Here is a 22,155-nt window from a genome sequence, read left to right as displayed (position 1 = left end):
GGATTAGTTTTTATCTTTTTACGAATTCTTTTATTATATTTTTACAGATGCTAAGAAAATTATCGTGTAAAAAACACACAGAAAACGTGAAAACAACATAATTTTAGACTTACAATAATTAAAATGTTTCTTAAAATTGAGCATAGAGTACTATTATATAAAATTTTGTAAAATTTAAATCTAAATTCTCATTTAATAAAATTTAATGAAATAGAGTGGCGATCTGTAATTTTTGCAAAAATAGAATATTGACATTGGTGAGTCGACTATTGACTGTAATTTTCTTTATCATATGAAAAGATTTTTCTTTTTACAAAAAAAAAAGAAAAAAAAAGTTATAACACGACTACTTACTGTTTTTATTTATTTACAAAATTTTAGTGTACTCATTTTATCTTGCTGTCTAAAAGTGAGAAAAAGGAAAAATAAGTGGATCGACAATGATCTTCACTGGCCCATTGCCTAACAATTATCCAATTGAATAACAATAACAAAAGTATTTGGCATGAGTATGTACCCAATTCTAAGTGATTAGTTAGTTATATTTTCTAAAATTTATTATATAAAATTTCATACTTAATTATATTAATATTAGTAATAACATTGATATTAGAGTATTTGGCACCACTAATGCTTAGTTCCTTCTTAAATATCATACCGCTATTATTGTAATTAAATATCAAATCTCATATAATTTAAAAAAATAAATTTTAAAAAATATTATTAATCAATCGCATATATGATCGGTATTTAATAGCAATACTTTAATTATAACAAAGTGAAGTGTTGGACACAACTACTGTGCTATTTAGAAAATTCTCAATTGAATAATTGTAGTGAGTTCACTGAAATTGAGAGGGTGAGAGCAATATCCACTAATCTCATCTGTGTCAAAGATTCAAAGCAGTGGCAGGCAATGTCCGAGTCATATGGCCGGAGACGTCAAAAAAAATCCAATTAACTCAATTCACATCCACTCCCTAAAACCAAGCACAGTTAATTTTTACTGTATATGTCATCTTCATTATTTTTATTTGGTGAATAATTCATTTTAGGGAAAAAAAAAAAGAAGAAAAGCATAACTGACTATACTGAGCACGAACATGGTCTATGTAATATAAGGACCCATTTTGAATAGGCTTTTTATCCAACTTTTAGGCTGGAAAATTGCCTCAATTAATAGTGATAGCATAAAAGAGAAGAATAAAAAGAAAGATATAGCCATTACCCTTATAAAGTTGTGCACTTGTTATAAATAATAGGTGTGTGATTTTGCATAAAACCATTTAAGATTTTGATATGTATATTAATAGAGCGATGTTGGCAAGGTTCAATCTGAGCATGAATTTATGCAAATACAGGGGGATTATAAGCATATCCATATCAGATTGAGCCGTGCCAATATCACTTTCCAAAAATTAATTATGTATATTTATACTTTATTATAATATATTCATCCCCATATATATTTATATATTTGTATTACTAACTATGTAAATTATAATATATATGAGTTTCTGGTTCAAGCAAAGGTTTGGCTCTTTGCATGGTTTGGAGTTTGGAGTTTGGAGTTACGTAGGCAACTTTATGATATGATAAAACTCCGGTTAAGTACCGTTTCTTCTTTCTACTCTCTAATCCATATTTACTTTGTGTTTTTATATATACTTAATAGATGTTTAGCAAATTATAAAAAGACAAAACTTAAATAGACATTTATACATAGCTTTGGTTAGAAGCTCACGATCCTTTGATTTTGAAATTTTATATATTATTATTATTAATTATGAAAATAGTAATTCAAATTCAGGCCACAATATTAAAAAAATTGGAAATTTCAAAAATACATTTTATTTATAACTTTTTGTTTAATATTTTTATTTACAAAAATATACTTGAAAAGTTTAAAATTACAAAAATACATTTTATTTAGCAAAAAGTAAAAAAAACAAAACAAATTAAAATGAACGAGAAATCAACATCACAACAACTATGAATCAACTATATAAAACAACTAGAAAAATACAACTGTATTACAACTACATAAACTATAAAAAAAATAATTTAATATTTTTACTAAAGAAATATTTTTGTAAATAAAAAAATTTAAAGTGTAAAAATGAATTTTTTTTGGTGTTGACGTATTTTTATAATTCTTTTCAAATTTTTAATCTATTGTGTAAAATTTTCTTAAGAAAAACTCCTAGCTAGAATTGCATATTAATAATAATTATAATTTTTATACATATACACAAAAAAATTACAAATTAAATTTTGACATAATCAATTCTCATAGGCATAGGTTTTGGCTGGACTTTTGAAAAATACTTCCGAAACTCAAAAAATACTTCTAGTTCTAAAAACCTCTTTAAAGAGAAGCTATTTTTAGTAGCTTTTTCCAGATAATAGCTTAATAGTTTTAACACTTTTTCTCGCAAAGAAAAAGTCCTAAAGTCTAAATTCTCTTCCCTAAACCACTTGGGGCTAGCTCAAGTGGGTGTGTGAGTGTTGGAAGTCCTGGGTTCGAGTCCCAGGTAAAAACATGTTGTAATATATAAACGCTTAAATCAAAAAAAAAAAAAATATTCTCTTCCCTAATATCAAAACAATATATATCAATTTTTTAATTAATTAACATCTCTTCAAATATTAGTAAGCATAGTCATATTGTTAAATATTGCATGGATAAAGAAATTTTTTTATTTATTTATTTATTTATTTGTATTTATGTTCGAAAATTGAAACAAACTTAAAAAATAGTCAAATGAAACTAATTTTTTTTTTAATATTGTCATTTAAATTAAAGCCAGTAATTACAATAAAACAATAAGTAGCTTTTGATAACATCTAATATATATTTTACAAAAAGATAAAAAGATATTAATTAGTATTAATAATTGGAGTAATGATTTGTGACGAGTAATTTTTAATAAGTAAGATTTATTTTAAATAAAAATAATTAGTTGAAATCACATTATGTGATTTATGTATGTACATATTATTGGTCTAACAATTAATAAAATTACATATTCTATAAATATTAACAAATTATAACCTAAAACACAATTTAGATAACTTAATACACTGACAAACACAACTATCAATACTCGAATGAGAGCAAGTTTCCTTTGTAGCTTTGATAACTATGTTTGAATCACTTTCTATTATTATGAATTGACACTATTTAGTTGTTGTAGTTTCAACAACAAGCAAGCAGGGTAGTCGTTACTTATCTAATGAGAGGATTAGAAAATTGTAGCCGCCTACTAGCTGCTATTAGGGGTGCACATTGGGTGGGTTTTATCGAATTTTGGGTGTATAGAATTAGTAACCCGAACCCATCCATTTGTGTCATTGGGTTTTTGGATTTCGAGTGCGAGTGGGTTGTGTTTGAGTTGAACTAGGTTCGGGTGGGTTTTGACTGGGTTTGGGATGGGCTAAACTTTTTTATTTTTGAAAAATGTCATTTTTTATACATTTTTTCATAAAAAAAAAAAAAAAACTGAAAAACTAAAAAGAAAGAAAATAAAAGAAGAAGAAGAAAATAAAAATGATATATCATTGTTTAGAATTAGGGTTTTTTTTTTTTTTAAAAAAAAAAAAGTTTATGTGTTTAGAAAATGTATAACTTTTTTTTTTTAAATATTATATATATCCGGGTTTTGGGTGGGTTCGGGTGTAACCCTATTTTTATTAGATTTCAAATTAATGAAACCCGAACTCAGCCCAGTAGTTAATCGAGTGTAATTTGGACCAGGCTTCTAATTTTTGAAACTTGTTTTTTTTTTAGATTTTTTGAGTTTCGGGCTGGGTAGATTTATCGGGTGGGTGAGTTTTCGAGTATAAATGTGATGCCCTAGCCTGTGACGCCCTAGTCGCTACTTATCCAAACAACGTTTGTTTAAATAATATTAACTTGTTAGACAACCCTAAAAATTGCCAAAAATATAAGCATTTTTTTTTATGAAAAATTATTCTTTTTACAAAACAAAATAATAGAAAAAATGTTGACATGGACGTTATTCAATAATAGCACACTTGATTTTGTTTTTATTTTTATTTTTTTTGTAAAAAATTAAATATGTTCTATGCGCATTTTATTAAATATAATTTTATTTAGGCGGTATTTGATAATATTTTTATTTTTAAATTTTTTAATTACAAAAATAAAAGTAAAATTTTTATTTTTAAAAAACAAAATGTGTTTTGTGTTTACTTTTGTTTTTTTAATTTTAAAAATAAAAAATAAAAGTGTGTTTTGTAAATTTTATTTTTATTTGTTAATTTTATTTAAGCCAGGTTCGTGGCGATGATCGGGGCCAGGTTCGGGTCAGGGGTTGGGGTTTGGGTTTGTTGCTAGGATCTGGGTCCAAGTTTGGGTCCAAATTTGGAGCTGTGATCCGAGTCGAGGGTTTGGGCTAGGGTGGGCTGTAGGTCTGGGTCTGAGTCCGGGTCTAAATCTAAGATTTAGGTTCGAGTGGGATTTTGGGTTCAAAAGTGTAGGTTGAGGCTAAGTCTAAAACATTATTTAAAAAAAAAATTATAAGTATTTTTTTCAATTTAAAAATTAAAAAAGTGAAAACAAATTTATTAAAAAAATATTAACTAGAGCACCCTTAATTTTTTGTTTGAAGAGAGCACCCTTAGTTTTGAAAATGAATGGTTTTTTAATTATTTTTTTCTAATAAAAATGGAATCATAGCAAGAAAAGGAAATCACGAATTCCATGTTGACTCGTAAATTACTCGAATACGGCCCAAGAGTAAAATCTACCCGTTGACGAAATATAATAAGCCCAATCACAATCATTTGGAGGATATAACACGCGCTGATCGAACGGCCAAAAAATAAGAACATCACGATCTTAGCGCGAGTAGAGGTAATGGCGAGTACAAAATACCAGGCCAAAATTCTCCCAGAACCACAACGGTCTCTCCGATTTCAAAGCTCCTAAAACGAACCCACGCTTTCCCATACTCCTTTTTTCCATTGTCATCTTCCCCAAGCTTCAGTATTCTTCTGCAACTACTGCTTCATCAGTTCACTCAAATCGTTTCAAAACCACCAAAAATCAGTAAACCTCTGACTGAGTCCTCTGCGTTTTGTTTTTTTCCTTGGGGAGAGAAGAATTTTGAACCCTGAAGGTTATTATGCGAAGCAATAGAGGTGAAGAAGCCAGGCACATCAATGGCGGTGGTAGTAGCATTGTTAAAAGTAAAACTAGAGGTCCTGCTAGTACTTTGAAGGTTTTGATAGAGAGGCGGTGTTTGGCTCCTCTGACATTAAACGAAGACGTTAACGGTCACGATGATCGTAATGTGAAGAGCTCTTGCAGCTCGTACCGCAAGCTTCCTCAGCTTCAGTATCTCAAACTCTCCGTTTTGAAGCTCGATGGAACTGTGTTTGGTGATACTTTTCATTCCTTTACAACCTCTATTTTTCGAAGAAATAAGAAAAAATCGTGACGATTTAAATAATATTTTGGATATATATTTTGAATTAAAATGCAAATTTAAACTATGATTCATGTGAAATTTGATCTCACAGATGTGTTTGTTGTGAAAAATGCTACGGTAGCAGAGCTTAAAAAAGGGGTAGAAGAAGTTTTTAGTACATCGCCTAAAGAAGGTCAAGACAAGATTTCCTGGTAAGTAAAATCCATCAAATGAATATTAATGGTTAATTAGGTTTAAATAACTAAAATGGATCATTGAAAATAATTTCTGTGCCTATTACTTTGTTACTATTTATTGTTAATATTATAGGTCACTAGTCTGGGGACATTTCTGCTTAAGCTATCAAGGTCGGAAACTAGTTAATGACAAAGCACCAGTTCGGCATTATGGGATTAAAGAAGGTGATCAGGTAGCTATAGCTTGGTTTTCATTATAATAATCTCAAAGTTTTCATTATAATAAATTAAATATGACTTAAGTTACTATGAGATTACAATGCATATATATGGTTGCTAAGTTTCAAAAATGACATAATCATACTCAAATAATAAGGCACATCATCTGATTTGTACTCATCAATTGATATAGAGACATAACTTTGATTTCATAGGCTAATTAGTAAATTTTTTCCCTTAATTTTGACATGTACTAAATCGTGTCTCCTGAATTTTTTTGGCCGTTAAAAATTCCCCCGAATTATTGAGATGAGATTGTTAAAGTTAAAGGACTTTTGTCTAATTTTAGTAAAAAAAACAATCATTGAAACAATAAAATTGAATGAAATTAGACAAAATTCTTTAAATTTAACAATCTCAATAGTTCAGAGGAATTTTTAACGGTCAAAAAAGTTTAGGGGGCATGATTTACTAGTTTAAGGGAAAAAATTACTAATTAGTCTTCATTTTATTATTCATCGTCCATGTACAGAGTAACAGAGGTGAGTCTGAGATTTCTCTTGATTGTATTATTGGGGATGTTGGGTTCTTTATGGTTATGGATATGGTGGGTCTACAGGTCAGAAAAAGTTTTTCTCATGTTATGATTTTCATGGTGTTGTTTTAGCTTCAATTCGTCAGGCACATGACCATCAATTATACACCATTAAAGAAAATTAGACCAAAGAAAGAAAGTATTGCTTGGAAAAAAAAATCTCAGTAAGAAGTCTCCTTTATTGCTTCTTTATCTCCTTAATTCACTTTTCTATTTGATTATAATACTGTGGGCTATATATGCTTTTGCATGAATAGTGTTACAACAAGACTAAGAAACTTTTTTGACACTATTACAGATTGTCGTCTGGATCAAACGACATGAAGCTTTGTATTAAGGGCCAGGAAAATGATCAAGATAACAATTTGATGCATCCCATTAAAGAAGAAGAAGAAGATCAAGAAAATGCTGCTCCTCAGTTTAAGATGGCTCATTTCTTAAGAGGTTTACTTTCATATTCCAAGTTGTGGGGTTTTTCGAGAACGAGATCATCATCATCATCATCATCATCAGCAGACTGTAGTAGTAGGACCAACCGTCCTACCAGATTCTCTCTGCATTTTCTCAAAACGTAGTAGAATGTTTAGGATTTTAAGGTCACTACAAGTTGGAGAAGTTGAAACAAAAATAGCTTCATCTCTTATTCAACAACGCTCTGAACTTTAGTCTTGTCTTTGGTCCCCTCGAAGAATTTGTACATTACGTTATTTAGTCTTTTAAAAAGGAAAGAAAAAAAGCACTTTCAATTGGTCCAATTGGATTATTCTTTCTTTTTCATTTTTTGCAATCGATTAGGGACTATTTGTTTCTTGAAAGAAAGTCCAAGTAGCATAATGTTATTAGGACAAATGATAATCCATAATTAATTGTCTTAAACTCTTAAATTGTCCTTTCAAAGGAAAAGAAGAGAAAAAACTCTTAAAATGTTGTATTTTTCCTCAATTATTTATGAAAGAAGAAAAAAGTATAGCTTAAAGAAACAATAAAATAGACTAACCATTACCAAGGACAAATTAGAAAAACCCCATTAAGTCCCTCCAAAATTATCGATAACTCCTAAAAATATTGTTATTATTATTTAATTAAAAAAAAAGAGTAACCTTGACCGGGTGCTCAAAGGTATATAAATCTGACACGTTGCACCAAACAAGAACTATTATAGACACGTGTCATTCTGAGAACGTTCTACGTTGGAGTACTGGTGGCGTGGTGTTCAGATAAGTTAGGGTGCACCGAAATCCCGTACTCCCTTGCGTAAGGTCCTCCATTTTCGGTTGCACAACTAAAAGAAAAACTTTGAATTTCTGGATCGTTATTTGAACTTCGTCTACGGAATCGAGGTATTCTCTTCTCTGGTTAGTATGCTTTTATGTGTTTGGTTACTGAGAAACTGAGAAGATTAGTTAATTTTACTTTCTTTTTCCATTTTTGTGTTAGTTTTCACTGTCTTTAACAACACTGTAATATGTATTTGTGAAGTCAATTAATTGTAAATCTCAATGAGCACAAAACGATTTGAGTATATTTATATGTGTATATGAGTTACTTATTTTCTGAGCAACCAAACGGGTTTGACTTTTTTTTTGTTACTTGCGATTTACCTTTTAGTTCAAAAATGTTATGGAGTTTGATATATGTTATTACCAGACTCAGATTATCGATTATCTTGTTGTTCCGTTAGCCCTAATTTGTGAAGAGGTGTGATTTTTAGGTGTTTGCCATTATTTATTTTTTTTTCTGGGCAGAAGAAATGTTTTGATTGTGGCAATTGATTTGTATAATCTCATCAATATATTGGATTCATTTAAACTTTTTTCTTTTTACTTTTAATTATTGTGCTGTTTGTTATGAAGCCGATTTGTCATTAGGAGCGTTATTAGTTTCTTAATCAACGGTATGGGTGGCTAGTGTTTGCTTAGCCTGTAGCTTATATGATATCAACAACATGAAGTGGTTGTTTTAGAGTCAGTATTTTCGTTTTTCATTTATTGAACTTGATGGATTTGTGCATTTCTTTTTATTGTTTTCGTAGTTTCTTTTTTCAGGTAAATGCTTTTACCGATTTTAGGGAATTGTAATAATCTCTTCGTAAGAACTGATACGGTTCTCTGATTCTATGTTAAATTGCCCATTCCCTAACTTGATCCTACCATTTCTATTGAGTTGACTCCGTTTGAGGTTCCTCAGGTCTATGTAGGTTAGAATTAAGGCCTCTCTTCTACATGACACAGATAATGTCTTTATATAATTTAACCTGGAGAATATTTTCATTAAGTTTATAATTTGATTTGTATTATTGTGAATTGGATACTTACTTTTTCTTATTGTTACCATTACAAATAGAATAAATGGCTGAACAGAAGGGAAAGGTGGTAGCATCTTTTGAGTATGAGCTCTTTGAAGGAGATCCTGATCACCTCAGAACTGTTGTGGCTACGCCTACTCCAGCTGGTCCATGGATTGATCCTTCCTCATTGAAACTTAAGTACAGAGTTGGCCGAGGCCCTTTTGGTGATGTTTCATTAGCTACTCATCACCAGTCATCACTGGACTTTGATGAATTTCATGAACTGGCTGTAAAGGTGTTACACCCATTTGACAAGGACCACACACAGAAGTTTCTGGATAAGTTTGAGGAGCTATTTTATAAGTGCAGAGAGTTCCGCAGTGTTTGTTGGTTGCACGGTATTTCAATTATTGATGGGAAGGTGAAGTTGTGAAACTAAGTTTTGAGTTCTGTTTTAATTATGTTTCTATTTTTTCATATCATGAACATGGATTTTTGTTTCTAAGCCATAATTTTATTGGCAGATTTGCATTGCTATGAAAGTTTATGAGGGATCGGTGGGTGATAGAGTAGCTCGGGTAAAGGGTGGCAAGCTTCAGATTTCCAGCGCTTTAAGGTTGTATACTATACTATTCTTTATGAAGTTTACCATGTCTCTAGAGTACATGGCCTTAGAATTCTATTGCTTACAGGTACGGAATAGGGCTAGCAAAAGGAATTTTAGAACTGCATTCAATAGGGACTCTAGTATTGAACCTAAAGCCTTCGAATATTCTTCTAAATGAAAATGATGAGGCCATTTTGGGAGATTTTGGGATCCCGTATCTACTTCTTGGAATCCCATTATCTAGTCCTGATATGGTTCTTAGACTTGGAACTCCAAACTACATGGCCCCAGAACAGTGGGAACCAGAAGTGAGAGGTCCTATATCTTTTGAGACAGATTCATGGGGATTTGGCTGTTGCTTTGTTGAGATGTTGACTGGCGTTCCACCGTGGTTTGGAAAGTCATACAAAGAAATATACTATTCTGTTGTGATCAAGCAAGAAAAGCCACAGATTCCAAGTGGTTTGCCTCTTGCTCTTGGGAATGTCATCAGTGGGTGTTTTGAGTATGATCTTCGCAATCGACCTTTGATAGCTGATATATTAAATGCGTTGGAAAGGTATTCGACTATTCAAGCCTTAATGTTTTTCTATTTGTGTTCACATGGATTGTTGACTATTATTCCAACTGAATTTGCAGCTCACGGAATGCTATCGACAGTGAAGAAGAATGGTTTGGTTCCCGAACCAGTTCACTTATAGGTCGATCAAGTTCTGGTGACACTGCATGGTATGTCTCAAAAGATCATCTTCTAGTTGGTGATACCGTTCGCTCAAGGAAGCCACTGAATTCCTGTAGACCTCAGACCATGGATGTCCCTGAAGGCACTGTTGTTAGTCTAGACAGCAACTCTGACAGAGATGATTTTGTTCTGGTGAAGATCACTGGAGTTCGGAACCCTGTTAGAGTACTCATCTCAACAATTGAGAGGGTAACATCTGGCCTTTCCAGGGGTGATTGGGTGCGCTTGAAGGAATCCCCTGGCAAACACTCTTCTGTTGGAATTCTTCATTCTATACAGCGAGATGGAAGTGTTACAGCTGGATTTATTGGTTTAGAGATTCTCTGGAAAGGGCATTTATCTGATCTCGAAATAGCAAGTGGCTACTTCGTTGGACAGTTTGTGAGGCTAAAGGAAAATATCCGTGCTCCCCGATTTGAATGGCCTCGTAAGAGTGGAGGAGCCTTTGCAACTGGCAGGATCTCACAAGTCCTTCCGAACGGTTGCCTCGTTGTAATGTTTCCCGGGAGGTTTGTGTTTGGACTTGGAGATAAACATAATAGCTTCTTAGCAGACCCAGCTGAAGTTGAACTAGTGTCCTTTGATACTTGTCCTGGGTTAGTACAGAAGTATCAACATATTGAGGATTTTCACTGGGCTGTGAGGCCACTAGCAATTGCTTTTGGTTTGTTTGCAGCCATGAAATTTAGCTTATTCCTCGGACGAGGTGTGAGCTTAAAACTGAGGAAGGAGCGGAAAAAGCCGACTAGATCCAATGATAGTCATCAGGATGGCCAATCTTCCAGCACTGCAGCTTGGCTTCCACCTCCAGTTGCAAATATTCTCTTCAAAGAAGGTGTCACTCCAGCTACGGCCAGGTAATTACCAAAGATTTCAACCCTTTGGCATTGACTTCAAGGTAATGTATTTACTTATGTTGTAATGCCAAAAGAATAAGAAAATGTTAGCGTGTATATAATTAACTTTCACTGTTTATAACCGTACATTTGCAAATACACATTATATATATGTATATGATGTGTTACAATTGCAAAGCTGATTCACCTGGCATTGTATATATAAAAAAAGAACATTTTCTTTTAGATCAGCTGTTGCAAAGCTGTTGTTTGGTCTTGGCTAGGCAATTTGTTAAGTAAGATTTTTACTTAACAAGTATAATATTTAAGTTGATGAAGTTAGGATGATCAAATTGTTGTTTCCTTGCATTCTAAGTATTTACATTGACATCTTTTTTTCTCTTCTCATTTCCCATGCAATTATTTGTCTTACTTGGCAGCTATTATCATCTTTTGTTTTTGCTAAAGGCAGCTATTATCTTGATTCTTGTGTGGTGCCTATTTTCATCATTACCATCTAGCTTTTTTTTTTTTTTAAACTCTTTTTTTGCTGATTGCTACAATAATTGTAAAATGTGACAAAACTACATATGGTAGAACTATTAAATGGTATTTAATTTACATCTTAATTTCATTAAATTTGCGAAGGTTTTTTTCCTTACCATTTTTTTCGAAACATATGATATAGGATAGAAAATAAATTGTTAATATATATAATTACACTAGTCGGAGGCACACGTGCTCCGCACGTGTATTCAACACGATTTTTTATTTTGAGGGGACTCATTTATTATAAAAATATGAAAAATTTTATTTGCATCCCACAATTTAACTACAAGAAATGTCATTTTTGTCAGAACATTTTTGTGCTGGCAAAAGTTTAGTATTACGCTGGTAAAATAAAATTTACTCAGATGCATTGGCAAAAGAGATTGGCAAATCAACGTTGGTATTAGAATTTTTACCAGCACAAAATGAAAAGCGCTGGCAAAAATAACATTTCCCAGTGTGTAAATACACTGAAAAAGTCAGATTTTAGTCACTACAAATATGCACTGGTAAAACTTTGACTTTTTTGTCAGTATAGTTTGCGAGCGCATTAGCGAATTGTGCTGGTAAAAGTGACATTTCTTATAATGTATAATAAGTATATAAAAAATAAACTTAAAATAATTTTTAAAAATTACTCTTAATATTTTTTTGATTTATTTTTCTCACATTATATTGTGTTAATTTTTGTATTTATTTTAAAAAAAGTCATAATTATTTTTCAAATTTATATAATTTTTTTTATATTTTTCTAATAGAATTTCATATAACTTTTTATTATAATATTTAATTTTTTTTGATAGATTTATTTTTTAACAATTTGAATTAAAGGAATTTTGATTAAAAAAAAACTACTATAAATACAGATATAAATTTTATTTAAAATAAAAATTATTAAAATATAGTGCATTTATAAATTTTTTAAAGTGTAAATAAAATTTCTCTAAAGATATTTGTGCTCACTGCCCACATTAAACAAAAATTATAATCACTTATACTAAATTAATTTTGTGGAGCTTTCTTACTATTTTACTTTACAATTATGAAATTAGAAAATACATATATTTTTTAAGTGTGATATTTTTTTAGTAAAGGTTATGGCTCTCACACATCAATAAATGGGTTTATAAATCTATTATTTTAATAATCTAAAGTGACAGAGAGAAAAATAATTATCACATATATATATGTATTTATATAACTAAAATTGTGTTTTTTTATTATTTTTTATTTAATAAAATAATAAGTAAATTATTTCCATTAATTGAAATAATTTTTTAAATTTTTTGTATAAAATAATATACTTTTAAGTTATTTTGTAATAAATTATTATTCATTAATTAAATGTGGGATATAAAAAGATTTCAAAAATAATTTTTTTTAAAAAAAAGATTACAATATGTATGGTTGTTTGACTTAGATTTTTTTTTTGAGTTATAAAAGAACAATTTATTATTTTTTGTAGTTTAATATTTAATAAAAGTTAATTAAGTTTACTTAGTGGAACCCAAAAACATTCTTTTTTTTTTATAAAGGTTATAGATAGAAAAAAAAAAAAAAGAAGGAGAATTTGGTAATTTACTTTGGGAAGCCCAAAGCCACATTCTCCTTTTTATATAGTTATAGATTACTATGCAGAATATTACGTGACAATTTTATGCATATATTTTTAAAATTATTAAGTTCTTTGTTTATATACACTATTCCTTTTTTCTATATTTATAATTGTAATTTATAAATCATCATAGTGTTATAGATAAATTTGCCGTATTGTATTTACTTTTAATTATTGTAAGAAGAAAAAGAATGTTGTCATTGTGTATACATATTTTAATATATATATAATTTAAAATTTATGATATAATTGTTTGCTTATTTAAATAATATATACACATATTATTTAGGATAATTAAAATTTGTGTCTGAACTTTAATATGTATTAAATCGATTTTTGTTTAATTTCATTTAATTTACTAATTTGGTGTACTAAATTATATTTTTCAGACTTTAATATTTATCAAATCATATCTTTCGAATGTTGATGTGTTAAATTATGCACTCTCAATTTTTATGTATGGTAGATTATTATTCTTATTAAAATTAGACAAAAAATTTTAAATTTAACAATTTTAATAATTCCACGTGAATTTTTTTTAATAAACCTATTATTTTTTTATTATTATAACGGGAACTCATGCCTTGCATGAGCTTTTAACTAAAGAGCAGTTTTCCACGGAAGTGTGAGAATGAGTGAAAGGATTATCATGAAAGAGAAAGAGGGATATTTGCGTTCTCAAATTTCTTTTGTTTTGTTGTGTGGTCTTCTGATTTGTGTTTGTATGCTTAGAAGAAAGAAACAGAGCATTTTAGATGGTTAAATTTTAACTTATCTTATAGAAACTGTTTTTTTTTTGGCTTTAATATCGTACATTACAATATTACATTGTCCAAACTGCCCCCGAGACCTTTTAGCACATTGCCCTGAATTTGGTAATCGACCACCATTACTGAGCGCTGTCCGATAACAATTAATTAGCATAGAACTTAACATTTGACCAATGACCACACCAATAATAATGGATATTTCAACATTTCATTTTCAGTTTTAGTCGACGGAAAAATAAAGAAATTGCAGTATTCTTCATCGATGATTTTTTATTTTACTGCAAATAAGATATGACCCTATTAAAAATTTAAAAATGACTATATATTACAGAAACCAGTCAATGTACCTTTTGTAGTTATATTTTCACTAATGTTTTGGCCTTTCACTAATGTTGATTTGCTTCTTTCATATAAAATTTATCAACCATATATATATCCTTGTCCCATATGCTGATTTTAGAGCACACATTATAAGCTTTTTTATACCGTATAACCACATTAATTACGTTTTCTCTTAAAATTTGGTCATATATTTTATGAGACTTTCCTATATTATGAGCTAATCTTTTTTATACGTATATGAGCTAAAAATTAATAACAGATATCTTCGATCTCCCGAATAACAAAAAGCAAAATAAGGAATGAAACATCCACACGTAAACAAAAACAATATGACACGTGGCAAGTATACAACATACGTACGTGTAGCATGCAAACCACTCATCTCTTGCCACTTGACACGTGTAACCTCATGCACACTCACTCACTCAAAATCCATCGCATGTATATATTGTGTCTATCATGTTATCCAATTTCACAAAAACCAAACCGAATAATTAAATATTAATTAGCAAATATGCAAGAAGCAAATTACAGCAGTAGTACCGCCATGGGTTCTAAGCTGAAGTACTCATCGGAAGCTCAAGGGCTAAGAGACAAGAAAGTCAAGGATTTGATGGTTGACAATAAGAGGAGGCTAGTTGAGGTGCCTTACACGGCTTCACTGGCTCACACCATGAGCGCACTTGTAGCCAATAAGGTGGTGGCTGTCCCTGTGGCGGCGCCGCCTGGCCACTGGATCGGAGCCGGCGGCTCGATGATATTGGAAGCCGACAAGCAAACTGGTGCTGTGAGGAAACATTACATTGGGATGGTGACTATGCTTGATATCTTAGCTCATATTGCTGATGCTGATAATGATGATGATGATGTTGAAATGATGATCAACGGTGGTGATCATCACTCCGATTGTTATAATAATAAGCTTGATAAGAAAATGTCTGTGGAGGTCTCATCTATCATTGGACATTGTCTTGAGGGGCTCAGTCTCTGGACGTTAAACCCAAACACCAGGTATATATATATAATTAAATATAGTATATATATAACTAAGAAGAGCATTGCTATTAATTTGTGTTAGGTGCACAAATCAAATTGTGTGAGATTTGGTATATTTTAACACATTAAGCGCTCGTTTCAGCGTTCCAAACGAAACGTGCCATAAGGTGTGATTAATTAGCATTTCTATATAGATATGAAATTACACTAACATGATCCAACATTAAGTAGATATGGTAAGAACACTATGTTTTTTTGGGGTACTTGGGCACCTTAAAATATCTTTTAGCATATGGGTTAAGGTGCCAAGCACAGCAAATGTGCAATTTAATATAAGGTTTAATATATTTTAATTTAATATATAATATAAAAAATTGTGAATTAAGGTGCGTAGCGATATATAGCAATGTTTTATATTTTTAAAATTTCTGTATTTGCTTAACTTAAAGTTAAATGTCTAACAGTTTCTGATTTGTTCAATTAATTTAAATATACTAATTATAAAATGACATTTGGATAGGACTTACTTAATGATGTTAGGTATTATTACTATTAAAATTTAAATTTAAATACTTATGTTACAAATTATTTGGAATTTAATGTGCTAAAGTCGTGCATTAGAAATATGAGATTCTTAATAAGATAATTATAATTACGATAGTGTCAGAATGCAAAAATTGGTATTGGGTCGCTGCACTACTAATTATATATAGTGAAATACTCGATCAAAAAGTCTCATATATTTATATATGAGACCAATGACATTATATATATGTAACACCCCTTTTATGTATGTGTATAAAATTAACAGCATACTTGACTGTATGGAAGTATTCAGTAAAGGAATCCACCGAGCAATGGTACCACAAGACAGCCAAATGAACAACATATCAGGTGTAGAGCTTGTAGAGTCAGCCTCATCCTACAAAATGCTCACTCAAATGGACCTCTTAGTCTTTTTGAAACAACACGACTTCGAACTCAACACAATCACATCAAAATCAATCACTGAATTGGGTGCAATAACTGACACTATTTTTGCAATATCTGATCGTACCAAAGTTATTGATGCCATCAAGTCTATGCGTATGGGTTTACTCAATGCTGTTCCCATAATTCAATCCCAAGATACCCTTGAAGAAGATCCCAAACAACTAATAAATGTATGTCACTTTGTCACTTGAAATTATTAACTCTGTTTTCATATCATATTATATATGTTATAATGTGTTATTATTAATTGCAGGGGAGAGGTAGAAAGATTATAGGGACATTTTCGGCAACTGATTTAAGGGGGTGTCACTTGTCTTCAATGCAAACATGGTTGCCACTAACTGCTCTAGAATTCACAGAGGCAATCTCCACAAGCCCTTTGTTTCAGTCGAATAATTCAGCAGAGCCCCCAAAAAGGGAAATTGTGGCTTGTGGGATTGAATCCACTCTTGCCCAAGTTATCGAAAAGGCGGTAACTAACTATGTTCACCGAGTTTGGGTGGTTGATTCCAATGGTTTACTTCGTGGCCTTGTTTCTCTTACTGATATGATCAGGGTGTTGAGGCTCTCCCTCCTATCCTAGTTTAGACTTGTTTTGTTCAATTAAGGTTTTTTTTTTATGCAAGTTTGTTCGATGAAGTTAAAAAAGGATTAATAGTTCAAATATTGTGCTCATAACTCTTTTGTTCAGTATAAGACAGGGTTGTACCAATAACTAGTTTATTGGCTTTTGGGATTTGATTATGAGAGACAAAAAATGGTTGAATAGAATCGTTTTTTCTTGTTTTTGTAACAGAGGAAATAACACTACGTACACTTTGACTAACCAAGTCTATGAATGAATTCAATATCTATAGAGAAGTCCGAGTTGTCGATTAAACTTAAACCATTTCATACTTAAACAAAAACTGGTATATACCTCAGAACTGAGAGTGGGGCACATCAATAGAGAATGATAGCTTGTTAGTTATTTATTGGTCAAATTTACTATTTCAATTCAATTTTACATAATCAAAGATGACAAAAAAATCATTACTTCCGACAAATATGTAAGATATCTAAGGTTTTGCATTGAGCTACAAATATATTGTTGGATGATGGTGTGAGAAAGTCAACTTTCACGTGTTTTGCTTACTACATCACACGTGATGTGATGTGATTATTTTTTATATCACATAATTGGAATTGGAATTCCCATTAAAAGAAAATTTAATTTGATTAGATTTTTTTTATCCCAATTAATGGAAAATCAAAACACCACATACATACATTATCGTTGAGAAAAATAAAAAAATAAAAAGACAAACATATATTATCTTATAATATAAATGGATTTATTATTTTTCTAAAAATTAATCTATATATGAATTATTTTTTTAAAAAAATATTAGAGTTAAAAAAATATATGTTTTTAGTGCGCCTTCTAAAAAATATACAAAAACAAATATATCAAATTATTTATTATTAGTATATTGTAATATTGAATTTTATAAATTATTTTAATTTTATTATGTCTACTACACTCATGAATCATAGTATTTCATATTAATACTAATAAAAAAAGTTGAAAATAGTTCACTTAATTGGTATATATGGTTAAAGCAATAAATAAATCTCTTAGTTTTCCTATTAATATTAACAAGAATAAAAAAAATGTTAAATTAATAATGATTGTTAGATAATTAATTTTCTATAACTAAGTGTGTTTATATAATATTTATTAAAATAATATAATTGAGGTGTAATAAATATTTTCATAATAATAATATGTTGTTTTTCAATTTATTTTTTGCTAAAAAAATTCGTTTTGCACATCAAAATATCTAATTTGTATAAATACGAAGAAGTGAAGTGTACCCTACACATTAACTACATCAACTCTACGTATGTGGCTGAAATTGAGAAATAGTAAAGGAAATTGGTGTCTTATTAAATGCAGAATCTTCTTCCAACGTGTCAGACCCTATGAGTTTCAAACTATACTACTCGTGACACCAGATTATTCTGACTCACTCAACATAACATAACATAGGGTGTGGACCCCACCCACTTTCATGTTATCATATTTCCAACACCACCCACTTTTTCTTCGTAAACTCCGTCCCAACCCCATTTTCACACTATTTATATCATTCTCACCCTTTCTTTCCCAAACCCAACCTTTTCTCTTTTTTTCATATAAATATATAAACTCACATTTCACTCCATGAACGGCGTCGTATCGAACCCCTCTGCCGTTACACTCCTTACCCTGAACAACAGACGGCCTCGGCCCAGATCCGACGACGACGACGACATGGGAATGGCCAAGAAAGGACAGGTGGTCCTCAATGCCAAGCCACATTTCATGACCTGGACAACCGATGACTTACTCCACGTGGCCAAATTCCATTGGCTGCCGTGTATTTTCGCTGCGGGACTCTTGTTCTTTATGGCCGTGGAATACACGCTCCGAATGATACCCTCTTCATCGCCGCCTTTCGATCTGGGATTCGTCGCTACTCGCCCACTTCATCGGTTGCTTTCTTCGTCGCCTCACCTCAATACTGTCTTAGCTGCCCTCAATACGGTACCGTTTTTCCTGTTATAACGACATTTTGGATTATTGCTTTTTTTATTATTATTATTATTTTTTAATTTTATTCGAGTAAGTTTGGTTTCGATCTTGATGAGTTCGTTTCTGATTTAAAGATTGTTATTTTTCTTAGGAATGAAAATGAAGTGTTTGGAGTTTATGAATTGTAGGTGTTTGTAGGAATGCAAACGACATATATTCTATGGTCGTTTTTGGTAGAAGGGCGTCCCAGAGCTACAATCTCAACTCTCTTCATGTTCACATGCCGAGGCATTTTGGGTTACTCAACTCAGCTTCCATTACCTCAGGTAATTTTCCCTAATTATTTTTCTTATAAAAATTATTAATTTAATTGAATTTTAATACCCATTATTAGTATTAATCAAAGCAGGGATTTTTGGGATCTGGGGTTGATTTTCCGGTGGGGAATGTGTCGTTTTTCCTGTTCTATTCCGGCCACGTGGCTGGATCGGTGATTGCATCTCTTGACATGAGACGGATGAAGAGGTGGGAATTGGCGCGTACGTTCGACGCTCTCAATGTGCTCCAAGCTGTAAGGTTGCTCGGAACCAGGGGTCATTACACTATTGACTTGGCCGTCGGAGTCGGCGCCGGTATGCTCTTTGATTCACTCGCCGGTAAATATGTAGAAAGCAAGAGAAAATTGTCAACAACAACAACTACTACTACTAGTAATGGCAAAGAAGCTTCCTTTACTTGAAGGATAAGGAATTTAGAGTTTTTGTTTAATCAGATGACAAGAACAGTAGTCATGAAAAATAGAAAAAAGAGAAAAAAAATTTGTACAAAGAATTAGGCAAAAAAGCTTTAAGCTTTTAGTTTGTTCCACCTGTTCTTATTTGTTGTTATTTCTTGTTGTAGAGACCTTCATTTGATTTGATTTTGATTATAAGTTTTGGTTATCTGCTATAATATTTTATCTTTTATTTGATATTTTAATAGAAGAAAATAGGAATTAACTTCTTGTGTGATTCATACTTTTCATCTTTTATGTTTGATTTTTAATGTACTTGTGGGGTCTTCGAATGGAATCCTCCACAGTCACAATTTAGACAGCTTGTATTGATCAAGAAATGATATTTACATAAATTTCAACTGATCTGTCACTTTCATTTGTGATCATGAGGAAATTTACAAATTTCCCTTATCACCATTTTGAATCACTACCACTAATCAGAAATTGGATCTTCCAAGTTTTATGTATGTCTTATCAAAATAATGATGAAAAAGAAGAAGAAAGATTAATTATACAAGTAATAATTTATTAGTAGATACGTATGAGATGATAAATATCATTAATCTTTCTTTCTCCTATACATATATGGTCAATGTAGAGACCAATACAAGAATTGGTAGCAATAGTATAATGACAACTATTAGCAGCTACACACTGCTTAGTACAAGGTATGGGAATGTCTGTGTATGAATTCAGCAGGGAAAAAGCAGCAACATACTACTCTGAGTCTGAATCAATAGGGCAACCATCATCTACATTGGCAAGAGGGTCATATGTTGGGGAACTAGGATCTGTGCATCCCATTACGAGATTAAGCTCGCAACGATCGCCCTGCAATCACTTATCGATGTGAAAAATAAGCTTGAATTGGGACAAACGAAACACTGAGATGTTGAAAATGGTTAAGAGTTTTTCTTACCCCTTCAGCTGACAAATTCCCAATCATAGCACATCTTGTTACTACTATGCTTGTATCTGGAAAAATTGCTCTGTCACATGCACCATCTTTGCTCAACTCCTCTGCTAGACCCTGTCATTATTACATAGATCATCACCCAGTTAAACTCCTCTTCATCAATTTTTTTAGACACAAAATCAAGCAACTGAATTTCCAATAAAGGTTTGGTTTACCAACTTCGCAACTGCACTATCTACAGCATCATTACCTCATTAAAGAATTCAATTGGCTTGTTTCGCCAAGATTTGGGAACCTGAAATTGGAGTCTGTAAGGACCATCCCAATCAACTCCATTTGTGAATGAAAAGATCAAGTTTTTAGCTGCAAAAAGATGGAAAATCAGTAGTTGGAATCAAATTTCGATATCTAAGGTAAGCAAACTTGTTGAAGAGTAGTCACCGTGCTTGGGAACACATATTTGGATACTGTATAATGGGGAATCAGCTTTTCCTCTAAGTTTCTTTTGCATTGCCCTGGGCTCCCCACCACACATAATAGGCTGGTTAAAACCTCCTGCAAATTAACCACTTCAGTAATGCCAAAATAAAAATAAGTCATTTAAGTGAAATGATAAATTTTCAAGTCTCTCTAACCATTAAAAGCAACCCCGAATTCTTCGTTTGGAACAAGCTTAGTTGCATCTGGATTGTAGAAGACCTTTACTCTTTCTCCCTATTAAGGTTTTTTAAATGTTATCAATAAGAGAATGATGACTGAAAAAAACACAAACATATTTCTATGAAATTAACAGAAGATGGCATACAGCAGTGGGAGGAAGACCATTCATTGTCTTCCAATATACAGGGGCCTTTCCAAGTTCAAACATAGCCCAGCTTGGCAAAGTGAACCTACAAATGAATGAAACATATGAACTATAAGACCATGTGGTCCATTTCTCAATGTCAAAACATTGATAGGAAGAGAGATTTGGAAGTCATACTCTTTGATTTCCTCCACAGGACTTGTGGATACAGCTGCAGCAGCATACACTTTCCCATTAAATCTGAGAACTTTCTTCTTATTCTTCTCAGGGAGACTTCTTGAAAGTGAAGACCCCATAAAATTGCTAGCTGCATCAATACATGTCCTATGCTAAGCTAAGTTCATGAAATCAACTAAACCAATTTTATGTAATTATTGCAAAAACCAGTTCATAATTGCATCTAATCAATATTGTCCAATGAATAGTAACCATGTTCATCTCTTTAACTTACACAAATCAAAAACATTAATGGAATTATCCTCAATTGAACAAAAAACATAAAAATCTGGTTAGAGGGTATTAAGGACGGTGGCATACCTAGTGGGTTGGGAACAAGTTGACTGCCTTTATTGGCAGATAAAGAACTCACAGCCGAAAAGGTTTGGGCGGAAGTTGCAAAGATTGACCCATTTGATGTAGCCATGAATCCCACTCACTCCAGAAATGAAAGGCAAAGAACAGTGAAGAAAGAAATATGGGGTTAAACCTCTCCACTAGGTACTACTAGATTGTTGTACTGTTTAAAGAGAAGAAAGAGCAACAACCATAGAAACAAAAAGTTAGGCAGAAATATCTATCTTATATTCATTACCAAACAAAAATCTTAAATGGGGTATTATCTTAAGGATAAAAAATATCTGGATCATATTACTGAACCCAACTATAAAAGGACAAGAAACCAACTTTCTCATCTAAAATC

At 31.6% G+C, this 22,155-nt stretch overlaps 5 protein-coding genes across 7 annotated transcripts; 4 read left to right on the top strand and 1 right to left on the bottom strand.

Moving 5' to 3' along the window:
- Positions 1-4,494: 4,494 nt before the first annotated feature.
- LOC115705326 (uncharacterized) lies at positions 4,495-7,201 on the top strand. Its single transcript, XM_030632637.2, has 5 exons — positions 4,495-5,406; positions 5,548-5,647; positions 5,766-5,865; positions 6,519-6,610; positions 6,745-7,201. Exons 1-5 carry the CDS (start codon positions 5,151-5,153, stop codon positions 7,019-7,021), a joined length of 825 nt encoding a protein of 274 aa, XP_030488497.2. The 5' UTR covers positions 4,495-5,150; the 3' UTR covers positions 7,022-7,201.
- Positions 7,202-7,601: 400 nt separating this feature from the next.
- Positions 7,602-11,271, top strand: LOC115705271 (protein KINASE OF THE OUTER CHLOROPLAST MEMBRANE 1). Of its 3 annotated transcripts, none has more exons than XM_030632559.2 (5): positions 7,602-7,786; positions 8,790-9,154; positions 9,258-9,349; positions 9,426-9,899; positions 9,980-11,271. In XM_030632559.2, exons 2-5 carry the CDS (start codon positions 8,795-8,797, stop codon positions 10,941-10,943), a joined length of 1,890 nt encoding a protein of 629 aa, XP_030488419.2. In that variant the 5' UTR covers positions 7,602-7,786; positions 8,790-8,794; the 3' UTR covers positions 10,944-11,271. The 3 variants fall into 3 exon arrangements, with proteins under 3 accessions (XP_030488419.2, XP_060974105.1, XP_030488421.2); XM_061118122.1 differs by having other exon boundaries at positions 7,725-7,801; XM_030632561.2 differs by lacking the exon at positions 7,602-7,786 and adding an exon at positions 7,886-8,144.
- Positions 11,272-14,661: 3,390 nt separating this feature from the next.
- On the top strand, positions 14,662-16,954 carry LOC115705293 (SNF1-related protein kinase regulatory subunit gamma-like PV42a). The gene is made up of 3 exons (XM_030632596.2): positions 14,662-15,205; positions 16,002-16,353; positions 16,437-16,954. The coding sequence occupies exons 1-3, from the start codon at positions 14,709-14,711 to the stop codon at positions 16,764-16,766; spliced, it is 1,179 nt and encodes a 392-aa protein (XP_030488456.2). The 5' UTR covers positions 14,662-14,708; the 3' UTR covers positions 16,767-16,954.
- Positions 16,955-18,318: 1,364 nt separating this feature from the next.
- Positions 18,319-19,710, top strand: LOC115705324 (phosphatidylcholine:diacylglycerol cholinephosphotransferase 1). Its single transcript, XM_030632633.2, has 3 exons — positions 18,319-18,752; positions 18,929-19,066; positions 19,150-19,710. Exons 1-3 carry the CDS (start codon positions 18,390-18,392, stop codon positions 19,477-19,479), a joined length of 831 nt encoding a protein of 276 aa, XP_030488493.1. The 5' UTR covers positions 18,319-18,389; the 3' UTR covers positions 19,480-19,710.
- A 310-nt stretch (positions 19,711-20,020) lies between these two features.
- LOC115705323 (protein POST-ILLUMINATION CHLOROPHYLL FLUORESCENCE INCREASE, chloroplastic) lies at positions 20,021-22,065 on the bottom strand. The gene is made up of 8 exons (XM_030632632.2): positions 21,774-22,065; positions 21,414-21,543; positions 21,237-21,321; positions 21,067-21,145; positions 20,873-20,986; positions 20,682-20,794; positions 20,435-20,545; positions 20,021-20,346 (listed from the first exon to the last, which is right to left on the bottom strand). Exons 1-8 carry the CDS (start codon positions 21,877-21,879, stop codon positions 20,233-20,235), a joined length of 852 nt encoding a protein of 283 aa, XP_030488492.2. The 5' UTR covers positions 21,880-22,065; the 3' UTR covers positions 20,021-20,232.
- Between the last annotated feature and the right edge of the window lie 90 nt (positions 22,066-22,155).

This window comes from Cannabis sativa, chromosome 1 (assembly GCF_029168945.1).
Source record: "Cannabis sativa cultivar Pink pepper isolate KNU-18-1 chromosome 1, ASM2916894v1, whole genome shotgun sequence".
Lineage (NCBI taxonomy): Eukaryota > Viridiplantae > Streptophyta > Magnoliopsida > Rosales > Cannabaceae > Cannabis > Cannabis sativa.
Note: the sequence above shows the minus strand (reverse complement) of the source record. Positions and strands in the feature narration are given on the sequence as shown.